Below are 12,574 nucleotides of genomic sequence, written 5' to 3' on the forward strand. Positions count from 1 at the left end.
GTTTTCCGACTGTTGCCTAATGAATTTTGTTAGAGAAAATGTTTGATATGATTAGGGTTGACCCATCACCGACATGTTGTTGCGCCTACGATGAAAAACTTACGAATGGGAAGGGATTTTTAGACGGTATCCACTGATACACCGGTTGTCCGTCGAGGAACCACTTCAACACGAACCCTTTTTCTTTCTCGTCCACATCGTACTCACAGTCCAATATCAGGGGATCGGGATTCTTGGAATTCTTATCTAACAGGTATGTGGATGGCACTTTTAGACGTGTAATTTTGACTGCAGCAGCGCACGCTGAAATGAAAGCTAAACAAAACAAACAAATTTAGTTTTAGATGCTTGATTGATATTGTGATTGGGGTTGAAACTGCAAGGAAAATTATCGGAGGCAAATTGTGCTCCTAGCACCAAATCACATTGTCAGATTCGAATGGATCATCCACCCGAAAAATCATTCCATTTGAGTGCTCAACCCATAAATCGTTATCGTTCCTCCTGACATCTGACTTTGCTACCGCTCGCGGGTTTTCCTTCCACATAGTTTCCTAGTTGATTTTCGTATCTAAATCCCCCTCCCGAATCTTTCCTTCTTACTATTCCGTGACAGAACCACATAAACATTGTGCTAACACAGTGAGGATAGGCGCAATCAATGAAAAAAGGGCATGTTTACAGTCCCAGTCACGCCAACATTGAGCTCTTCTTTAAATTATGACCGAAGAAGTGTTTCGGAAAACCCACAGCAACCAAATGCCACATTTTGGAAAGTGAAGGAAAGTCCACATTTCCCGTTAGAGTTAAAATACGCTTTAAGATTTAAGCTGGCGAAAGTGAGTCATTCGATTTCGATTTTCGTTATTGATTGAAAAGAAACACGGTGAATGAAAGTTTTATTGAAGCCTTTTAGTTTTATGCACGCCACGACAGCTGTACATTTATATTGCAAATCTCTGATTGATCTACCTATCGGTTACTAGAACCTTTCATGTATAATACTAAATAACATAATATAACATTCAAAGTGTTTTTTATGTTACTTCATACGCGAAGTTAACGATTTTCAGAGTTGGTTGGAAATGCTAACATGAAGCTTTAGTGTGATGATTTATTAGCTAGAGAATGATCTTTGGAAGAGGGTAGGTGGATAGTTCCGTTAGAGTACGGCAGTATGAAAATTGAATAGAAGTTGAAAATGAGCGAAGGGCCATTAAAGCGACAGTTTACAAGATGGACGCACATTTTTGCCTGTGGACTTGGAGACATACTTCAAGTCCCCGCGTACATCGTACGGGCTAGGCAAAAATGTGCGTCCATCTTGTAAACTGTCGCTTTAATGGCCCTTCGCTCATTTTCAACTTCTATTCAATTTTCATACTGCCGTACTCTAACGGAACTATCCACCTACCCTCTTCCAAAGATCATTCTCTAGCTAATAAATCATCACACTAAAGCTTCATGTTAGCATTTCCAACCAACTCTGATAATATAACAATTAAAAAATCAATCTCTCACTATCAGTTCCCCCGGGACAACATATTCTTTGAATATTCATGTATCAAAACTGGACTAGCAATGGTGAAGATTACTCATACGCATTGCATACTAGTAATAGGTATAATCAAGGTAGCAAATCACTGTTGAAAACATATCAATACTGCGTAGGATTTAATTCATTTTCGTAAACCCGATACTTTTTAAAAATGAGTAAATGTTATTCAAAATCAAGTAAACGCACAGTTCGCTTTCGGAGATCGCTTTCAGAGATGTTATGCCTTAGAATATCCCGGCGGTGCCGACTGGGATTGAACCCAGGCCTGCTGGGGTGAGAGGTAATCACGCTAACCACTACACCACCAGTGCCGCTAACGTGTGTGGTGATGAGTGGCGGCGTTAAAGTTGCACCGAAAGATTCCGAACATTCTTAAAATTGATTGTGTAAATTTGATCATAGTATGCCTTGATTTGTGTGACTATATTAGGGTTAACTACCCCATTTTCGGCCTATTAAGCACAACTCGCACTTAGTTTTTATTAATCTACCACAGTTTAGCACCAAACAGAATGTTATTATTACTGATGGCTTCCAAATTTATTTACCTTTCCGTACACGTAAGATAAAGAGAAACCAATCGTTGAGATATTGTCAAAAGTATAACACTGCTTCTTGACGCCAAACTCGGCCTACGGATTCTAAACTCGGCCTAACTCATTGAAACGCCATTGAAATGCCAGTGAATTCACTTCGGTCTATCGGATGAAGATAAAAATTGATTCGGTCGGAGCGCTTCTTTTGTTTTTGGGAATAATGGGTGCAAAACTTCATATCACGCGTTCTCATTGACTTCGTTCGGTAGCTTATTAACTAAAGTATCGTACCAAACATATAATTGACTTGTTAACTCTGAAATCATGGATTTATTTGAAGTTTCCTGCTGGATAGGCCCAAAATGGGCGATTAGGCCGAAGTAGTTCTCTACCCTATATATAGTAAAATGGTTATTTTTGATATATTAGCTGGTCATTGGCTCCGAATGTGTACCAGAAGGTGCGTTTTCATTTGATTTGAGCTCCATCATAAAATAAAAAAAAAAAGATAATCGAAGCCTGATATTTTTGACCATTCGATATTCTAGTCAGTAAAGGCAGGATCGATTATTGTTCTGGTCGAGGAAATTTTCTGGTTGGTAACATTCTCAGCTTCCCTGGCCACATTATATACAAATTCGCACATACATATGTTAAGAAAGATTTAAATTAATCTTAGCCTTTATTAACTTTCGTCAGTTAGTTGAGAGAAGGCATCAGTTCAAGATGGAACGTTATGAGTTCAAACGAAGAAGATATCTGGTGCTTTCTATTTGCGCTCCTTGTCGATTTTCCTATTTAAAAGGGGTCTCCGTAGAGTACTGCTTTCTGCTTCATCCTCAGAATGGGTATTTTCATACAAGTAGCTCACAAATTCCGGCAACAAAAAGTATGCCTCCTGCTCTGCATCTTCCCCAACAAACACGATTAGAACAGCCTCTCTTCTTCACATACCTAAGCCAAAGAGCGTTATCTTGTAACACAAAATTTCTGAAAAACCAGCTCGTAATACGATTAGTTCTTCTTCCGATTTCCAGCCACCCATTGTGAACACATGTTAAAGCCATATCCCGGATCAGATTGCTGCACGCATCGAAATTTTCTCCTCTTACCGTCGTCATACTGTCGCAAATTGGTTTTTGCATCCTAGGGCAACTTTTTCGAACTGCAAACCAAAATATGCTCGTCGAATGAGGAAACGGAAATAACTTTTTCGATGGGATATCTGATTGGTATCGTAACTAAAACAGTTTCAGTCGATGCTTGGACTTTGGAGGAAAACTTTCAAATATGTATGCAGTAATTGAGCTCAGGGGTGGAAAATGGTTCTCAGTTTCCATGTTAATTTATCTTTGTTTCCCGGTCGTCAGTTCTTGGTAGTTTTTTGAAGGTAAACTTATGTTCTTCGAATTGTCATCGTCAGGGATATCCTGTGTTTTAAGAGAAATTTGATATATTTTTGTTTCTGATAGAAAACACAATATGGTGTCATGATAGAAGGGATACGTAAGATACGGCTAAAAACACAATGCAGATTTTGTGTTGGAATTTCCCCAATATTTAATGGTCTTCATATTTACCTTTAGCTATTCACAATGTAAAACTAAAGAGTGAGATTGAAAACATGTGAGTACAGAAACTTTTATTGCAGGTTTCAACGAATCAAATATTTTCGAAAAATTTAAAAAATGAGTAATACGAACCCTATCTAAGACAAAATAAGCAAACAAATTATAGGCCTATCCAAGCGAAGCATAATCTACAACAGCAGCCTCTATGAATTCGTATGCAGATCATCATCTCCGAATCAAAAACTCCTTCTATATCAGCATTGAACACAACACATCCACCCCACTCAGCCCCTTTCAAACCGGAAAGGGGGACTAGCTGTGGGAAGTTTCGATTTAAGAGATCCAATATTCGACGCAAAATGAAATTCTCCAACAAACGAAGCGAGACAAATCCAATTTGAATACGTTTCCGTACGTGTGTCTGCATCTGCTTTTCTTCTGTTGAGACTCGAGACCGTTCCGGGAGTGTAATCATTCGATGCGATGCTGATGTTTTGGATGGTACAATATCTTTTTCCTGCCTTTTCCGCACGGGTCTCTTTGTCATCGAGGAATGTGCCGTCTGTCCCTCACCTTCTTGAGTACACATTTATCTCCGCCGGGTTCTTCTGAGCGTTTAAATAACTGAGATACCTTAGTACCGTCGCTGTAGCCTCGAATGCCCTCGTGTTCACTTCGTAACCGAATATTTGAATCAACGCGGTTCTGCTCGCTAACGGAAAACCAAAAGTGAGAAGAACCTCATATTCCTTAGTGCAAAATACACATTCCGAATTGGCAAATATTTTCTGGGTGCCAGATATCAGATATCAAATTGTCTGCTGCCCTTTCTGGTGTGATGTCCATTCCCCGTCCCTTCCTTGTGGGATGGAAAATGAACAGATTCTGCTGTCTTTGTGTTTTATGCGTCGCTTGCCATTGGCTGTCACTCGGCTAAAGAACTGTAGGATCCGATATCAAAAAGGATTACGGCATCTGCTGAAGCAGAATCGAGATGGACAATATTTTTCGGGTGGTTAGTGATTATTATTTTCTCCATCAGCTGGCTTATACTATGTCGGGTAGAATAATGATAGTTTTGCAATTATGCAATCCGGACAGTGCAGTTGTAGACTTTTCAAGATGAAACATGTCTAAATTAAACTTGATCTTATCTAAAAAATAATTCATCAGAAGTTTTCTGAATATTTATTACAACTCACACAAGGCATATTATTCTTTGACGTAGCTAAGCAATTTAACTAGGACATACTGTTTGAAAACATCATGTAAATTTCTGCGATATTTAGCACACACGTAGTTAACATATTAACATACTTCAAGTGAAATTAAGCGTGATAAGGCATAAAATCAATCTTTTTTGCTACTTTTTTATAAAAAAAAAACACACGTCCAAGGTGTTCAACATATTATTGTCTCTGGTCGGATATGAAGTGGATTGATAAAACGATTAGGTTTGAGTGCTTGTAGCATAAGTGTGACAAGCCATACTGGATTCCCGAGTAGCACACTTTCATCACAATAAGTTACAGCAACTTGTTTATGACTGAAATAAGTCGTATATAAGTTCCTACAATTGATTTGTGACAAGCGTGCTACTAGGGTTGTAACTTTTTTTTTGCATCGTTTTAAATAAAGTAACCTTCTGCTATAGGCAGTGGTTCATCCTCTTGCTACATATCGGATTTTGAGAAGAGAAGAAAAATACATTGAAGTATATAGACAGTGCATGGAACAATGATGCTGGCATTGTTTGACAATTATCGGCTAGCCATAACGTTTGATTAGCGAAAACAAAATGCATGAATAAATTAGACCTACTGCTGCCTTGATTACCTGAGATTTGTCAAATAATATAGATGGTGTTGCTTCGTGAACCGAAGAATATACCGGCTCTACAATGTCGTGGTAAGGAAGCAGCGTTCCTATACCTACCGTATACATGATAATGTTTGTACCATTGAGCAATGTCAAAATTTAAAAAAATCTCAAAAATTTCGTGTTTGAGTTTTTTTTTTATTTATTCAAAGGGGGGATATTTCTCAGAGTCTTAAACTATGTTAATCATCGATCGAGTTTCCACTTGCTGCAATTATGGCCTCCACACGCTTCTGAAATGCACGACAGGTTCTAATAATGTAGCCTGAATCCATTTCACTCCTGGTACGGGTCAATGTTTGTCTGAGGCTTGCTGTACACTCAGGTCTTTTTTTACAAGGGGGATACGTACCGTGTAAAAAAAACCTACGAGATTTTGATTTTTCACATGTTAAATGTTTTTAAAAAATCGGATTTTGATGCCATTTGTAATTATAGCATGCTATGGTCCATATAGACATATTTTAAAAATTTCTGTATTTACACCAAAAATTGTGATCTTTTTAAGTATGCCATTCGATTACCTATAGTTTGAAACGAATAATGTGATTAGAATCAAGTCGATAGGTTGTATCGGCGTCGAGAAATCGTTAAAAACGTAAATTGCAAAAACCGTGTAAAAAAAAAACCCGTAAAAAAAAACCGTGTAAAAAAAGACTTCAGTGTACTTGAGTGGCGTTTAGAAAAGGCCGTGGCCTTTATGGCGCGCCATATTGAGTAATCCAGCGGATTAAGATCGGGGCTGGATGGCGGCCACATATCCTTCGCCCAGAACGGAAGATGTTCCTGCAACCACTTCTGAGTGCGGTTCGAGGTGTGGCACGGAGCCCCATCTTGTCGAAATACAACATTTGGATTCGGACCGTACTGTTCTTTGATCCACGGAAGAACATACTTACTTAAAATCCTGATGTAGACCTCCGTGTTGACCTTGTCGCCTTCTGGAATGAACACCGGGTCCATTTTTTTGCCATCGGAAGCCACCAATCCAAACACCATAACGCTAGCAGGATGCTTGCTCAGATACACGTTCTTGTGCTCGATGGCCACGTCTTTTACTGGAAGAGAACTAATATACCGGTTGGTTCTGGAATTTGATACGGGATCGACGGTAAACATGCTCTCGTCGGTGAACAGGATTACCGGATTTTTTCGCTTAAGGAAGTTCTAGATTTTCTTGTATCGTTCGACTCGTAGCTCCTGGATGCGGTTGGTAATCATGTGAGTTTTTTCCGTGCCCTCGACTTCACCCCGCAATCTTCCTTTACGATCTTCTGTGCCGTAAAGTCACTGATTCCGTGTTCCTTTGCAATTTTCCTTATTGAACGTACTGGATTCACCCGAATCTTCCTTTTGATAGCAGCGATAACCCTCGGAACCCGAGCTGACCTCGGACGACCTGGAGCCACCTTCGCGGATAGTTGTTCTTTCTTTTCTCGGTCTAAAACCCTTTCGACGGTCCACCGGGACACTCCTACGGCGATTGAAATGTCTTTTTGCGACGATCACGAATACGCTGCCACTTCGTCATGGTGCAACTGTCAAACTAAGTAAATCATTTTCTTTTATACACAGACTACTACGGTATGACCTATAGGCTACGTGCATGCAAAGAAAACCAAGGCATGTATGCACAGGTGAAACGGGAACCTTATTTTGTACGAGGTGCAAACATTATCACGCATACGGTATAGGCGGTTTTGCCTCTCAATCAACCCAACTTGATTGTAGGCCCTTCTTACAGTGACATGTTGAGGACATTCAGAGGTTATCAAGCTTGATCAAATCCAATAGTGAGAAGAGCCCACTGTTATCGGACTTAGTTTCCGTGATACGATAAGTGGTGTACAATTATTATCATAATATCGCATAAATCTGCAATATTGTATGCAACAATTTCGATGTTTATGCCGACTCCTGCTCAAAATTAACTTTAACACTTCAGTCCGCATCAAGCTCTCTTGCCGTGCGGATCTATTTGCTTTTTGCTGAAGGAAGTGTTACTACTACCTAAAGCTACAACAAATTTAAACAGCACTTTTCAGTGCTCAACCTGTAAAAATTTTCTACGTTGTTCGACTCTTATTCCTCTTCGATCCTTGTTTGGACCCTACCCGAGGTAATCCTTCTTGGATATCGATTTGGAAAATTCCTCTTCGATCCTTCAGATTCTTATAGTAATCTGCTTGGAAGTCGATTTGAAGAAAATTTACTGCCGCCATGGCGCCTTAACGCAAAGGAAAGGGGCAAACTCTTGATCCCCCTTCTGATGAAATTAATTTGAGTCATCAATTTGATTTGCTCACGGATGATGAGAATGATCCATCATCCAAGAAAAAATATAGTAAACTTTCCCGGCTTAATGCCAAGAAGGAAAAGATTCCCCCTATTGTGATAACCACTTCCGATTTCCATGCTCTTCGCATGGAACTTTTGAATTTCGTGAAAGTTAAGTTTTCACTACAAATTGGACGTCGGGGTGAATGCCGTGTATTGGCTGAAACCTTGGACGGCTTTAAATGTCTTCTCAAGTATCTTACTGAGAAGAAGCACACATTTTTTACTTACAACACCAAAACTGAACGTGTGTTCAAGGTTGTCGTGAAAGGACTGCCCAGTGGTGAATCCCTGGATCAGATCAAAGATGAACTGGCAAAATTACTTGGAGTTGTGCCACTCCAAGTAATAAAAATGAAAATGAAATCGCGTCCTGGCGATTCGCGCAACGGGATTTCTTATGATTTTTATTTAGTTCACTTCAAGTCTAGTGAACTAAACAACCTTAAGGCCTTAGAAAAAGCTAGCCTTATGCTCCATGTCCGAGTGAAGTGGGAACACTTCAGCAAGACTGGAGGAAATTTCCAAAACTTCACTCAGTGCCGTAAGTGCCAGGGATGGGGTCACGGAACTAAAAATTGAATTGTGGTGATTCCTCTCACGCAAAGGACGACTGTCCTGTGAAGGAAGATCCTAAGAAATTTAAATGTTCAAATTGTGGTGAAAACCACAAATCCAATTTTTGGGAATGTAAGACTCGCAAAGCGATCCTACAATCTCGTGCTAACCCACAGGTAGAAAACGCTCAACGTTTCCAACCAGGTACAAATTCCTCTGCTGTTAACAACGGTCAGCGAGGAACAAATTCTACATTCATACCCGTAGGTACAAATATCACCCCTGCTTCAAATGTTTCAGCGAGTTAATGGAGCTACCTATGCTGCTATTGCAGCGGGTAGAAATCAAAATACTAACCAACGTTCTAACGGAAATTTTGACAATTTTGACTTAGGAAGCATTACTGCCCCTAAAATGGAATTTTTACAGAATTCATTAATTGACATGATTTCTGATATGCTTAAATCTAACTCCATGTTTGATGCTATTCAAACTGGAGTAAAATTTGCTAATAATATTGTCATGACTTTAAAATTCAGTAATGGATTTTAAAGCTTTAAATATTTTGAATTGGAATGCTCGATCTCTTAAAGATAATGAAGACGAGCTATTTAACTTTTTGAGAGTTCATAACGTGCAAATTGCCGTTATAACTGAAACATTCCTTAAACCTGACCATAAGGTTAAGAAGGACGCAAATTATTTGATTTATAGAAATGATCGTCTTGATGAACCCTGTGGTGGCGTTGCCATCATTGTTCATAGACGAATCAAACATAAAATTCTTTCTTCATTTGAAACCAAAGTTTTTGAAACTGTGGGAGTTTCTGTTGAAACAAAATTTGGACAACTTACGTTTATAGCTGCCTATTTGCCATTCCAATGCGTAGGCCCGCAAAAGAATTTTCTCAAGGGTGACCGCCAGAAACTTACTCGTCATAGGTCTTAATTCTTCATTATCGGTGATTTTAATGCAAAACACCGCTCATGGAATAATGCTCAAAGCAATTCCAATGGTAATATTCTGTTTGATGATTGTTCTGCAAGTTATTACACTATTCAATATCCAAACAGCCCAACATGTTTTTCTTCAGCATGAAATCCATCAACTATTGATTTGGTCTTAACTGATTAATGTCAACTGTGTAGCCAACTGGTTATCCATGCTGACTTCGGTTCTGATCACCTTCCAGTAACTTTTGAAATATCCTAATAAATAATGTGTTATCCTAACAGCTCTATTTTCAATTACCATAGAGCTGATTGGGAGCAATATCGAACATTTATGGAGTATAACTTTGATCCAAACATTCCTTTGCAAACCAGAGATGAAATTAATTATGCTCTTGAATCTCTGACTGCTTCTATATTTGAAGCAAGAGCTGCCTCAGTATCAAAATGCGAGGTTAAATTCGATTCGATTATAATAGACGACGATCTTCAGCTCTTAATCCGTCTTAAAAATGTCCGTAGGAGACAATATCAAAGAACACGCGATCCTGCCATGAAAGTTATCTGGCGGGATTTACAAAAACAAATTAAAAAACGATTCTCTGCCCTGAGGAACAAAACTTTTGAAAATAATGTTTCTAAATTAGACCCGAGTTCCAAACCCTTTTGGAAACTCACAAAAATTTTGAAAAAACCTCAAAAGCCTATTCCAACGCTTAAAGAAGGTTGTAAGATTTTGATCACAAATTTTGAAAAAGCTCAGAAACTTGCTAAGCAATTCGAGAGTTCCCATAATTTCAGTTTGGGTCTTACTAGTCCTATTGAGAATCAGGTTGCTCGGGATTATCTGAATATTTTCTCTCGGGAAAACATTCTTGATGATTCCTGAGGGACTTATTTGGACGAAGTAAGGTCTATAACTAAAAAAATTCCAAACATGAAAGCTCCAGGTGATGATGGAATTTTCTATATCCTCATCAAAAAACTCCCAGAGAGTGCCTTGTCTTTCTTGGTAAAATTATTTAACAGATGTTTCCATTTGGCATACTTTCCTGATAAATGGAAAAATGCAAAAGTTGTTCCAATTTTAAAGCCGGATAAAAATCCAGCTGAAGCTTCTAGCTACCGTCCAATAAGTCTGCTTTGTTCAATAAGTAAACTTTTTGAAAAGATAATTTTAAATAGAATGATGCTTCACATCAATACGAACTCAATTTTTGCAGATGAGCAGTTTGGATTTCGCCATGGGCATTCAACTACTCATCAACTCTTAAGAGTTACCAATTTAATTCGTTCAAACAAATCGGAAGGCCACTCAACTGGAGTTGCTCTTCTAGACATAGAAAAAGCATTCGACAGTGTTTGGCATGAAGGTTTGATTGCTAAATTGAAAAAGTTTAATTTTCCACTTTATATTATGAAATTAGTTCAGAATTATTTAACTGACAGAACTCTGCAGGTAAATTATCAGAATTCCAAATCCAATCGACTACCTGTTAGTGCAGGAGTTCCTCAGGGTAGCATTCTTGGGCCTATATTGTATGTATAACATTTTCACTTCGGATCTCCCTAATTTGCCTCAGGGTTGCCACAAATCTTTGTTCGCTGGCATTTCCGCTAAAGGAAGAAGTCTTCGTGTTATTTGCAACAGACTTCAGAAAATTTTAGATATTTCCTCTTCTTATTTACAAAAATGGAAGATTTCTCCCAACGCTTCCAAAACTCAACTTGTAATATTTTCACCTAAGCGTTTTTGAAACCTAGTAGTAGTCACATAGTCACTATGAACGGAGTTCCAATTTCCTGGTCAAACCAAGTGAAATATCTTGGATTAATACTTGACCAAAAATTAACTTTTAAAGGTCACATTGAGGGCATTCAAGCCAAATTTAACAAATATATAAAATGTTTTTATCCTCTTATAAACAGGAAATCCAAACTTTGCCTGACGAATAAACTTCTAATATTTAAACAAGTTTTTAGACCGGCCATGCTTTACGCTGTGCCAATATGATCTTGTTGTTGCACTACCAGGAAAAAAGCACTTCAAAGGATTCAAAGTTCTGAAGATGAGTTTGAAGTTGCCTCCCTGGTACACTACTACCGAAGTACATAGAATTTCGAATGTTGAGACTTTAGAACAAATGTCCAACAAAATAATTACTAATTTCAGGCGAAAATCGTTGCAATCCTCAATTGCAACGATTAATTCTCTTTATACTTAGATAAGATTTAGTTTTAGTTTTTAGTTTTTAGTTTAAAGATATCAATTGTTATACTGACATGCAGGTTCAAAATACCTGTTTAAAATACTGAATTGCCAAGACAGGAACAATGTAAAAATACTTAGATATATATCATAACAATTAGGGCTGGTAAGTTACTGTAGTAACTGGAGCACCTAGGTTAAAATGAAATGTAATTTATTTTGAATTTGAAACAAATAAAGAGTTAAAAAAAAACTTTAACACTTACCCGGAGTCCTAGCATTAGCAAAATTACGTTTCATTTGCATTGATTATGTTGTTCTTGTTAATGTGGTTAAAGTTCTTTTCGTACGCACACAGATAAATATTCTGAATTTTAACTATCGCGTAAATTATCCCCTCGTTTGATATAGAGCTATTAGGTTTTGCACCGTCGCGGTTAACCTCAATCTGATGACAATTCAGTGGCACTGTTTATGAGGATTTCTGCAATGTCAACGAGCAACATCCTTTCACCCCGAATTTCCTCGACAATTTTGAAGTTAAAATTTGGAAATTTAAATAAAAATAATTCGAAAAAACGACTAAGTGCTTGTAAACAGTAGCACTGAAATGTCATAAGGTTCAGCCGATCAACACTGAGTTCATTCGTGACGTCACGCTGCAGAACCTAATAGTTGGTCTAAACAACTTGGGGCAGGAATTCATTAGGTGCTCTTCCATCTTGCACATGAAACACTTGCTATTGATCCCGTCGTTGAAAATGTTTTCCTTCCGAATGTCCTTCTCCACGGCCATGTACACATGTGCGTGTCGAGGCCCAGCTCCATAGGAATATTTTCCCGGTTGATACGCTTAACCTTCCCGTATTTCCCTAGCACCAAGGCTAGATTACGATCTGGAACCACTAGTGATATACAGTTTCACATTCAGGCTACTTTCATTAGAGGGGCCCCATCTTAAATGGTATCGAACTAT

The 12,574-nt window shown here is 38.4% G+C and overlaps 1 protein-coding gene across 4 annotated transcripts in view; it reads right to left on the reverse strand.

Annotated features, from left to right (window-relative positions):
• Nucleotides 1–12,574, reverse strand: part of LOC135698390 (uncharacterized) — a 329,025-nt gene that overhangs the window by 64,390 nt on the left and 252,061 nt on the right. For all 4 annotated transcript variants that reach the window (XM_065218357.1, XM_065218356.1, XM_065218355.1 and 1 more), the window contains exon 2: nucleotides 104–315. In XM_065218357.1, the coding sequence (XP_065074429.1) occupies nucleotides 104–315 (212 nt within the window). The remainder of the gene's footprint in view (nucleotides 1–103; nucleotides 316–12,574) is intronic.

The sequence above is a fragment of the Ochlerotatus camptorhynchus genome, unplaced genomic scaffold, assembly GCF_037179485.1.
Source record: "Ochlerotatus camptorhynchus isolate MF236.1 unplaced genomic scaffold, CSIRO-AGI_Acam_v1.1 ptg000085l, whole genome shotgun sequence".
Taxonomy (NCBI): Eukaryota; Metazoa; Arthropoda; class Insecta; order Diptera; family Culicidae; genus Ochlerotatus; species Ochlerotatus camptorhynchus.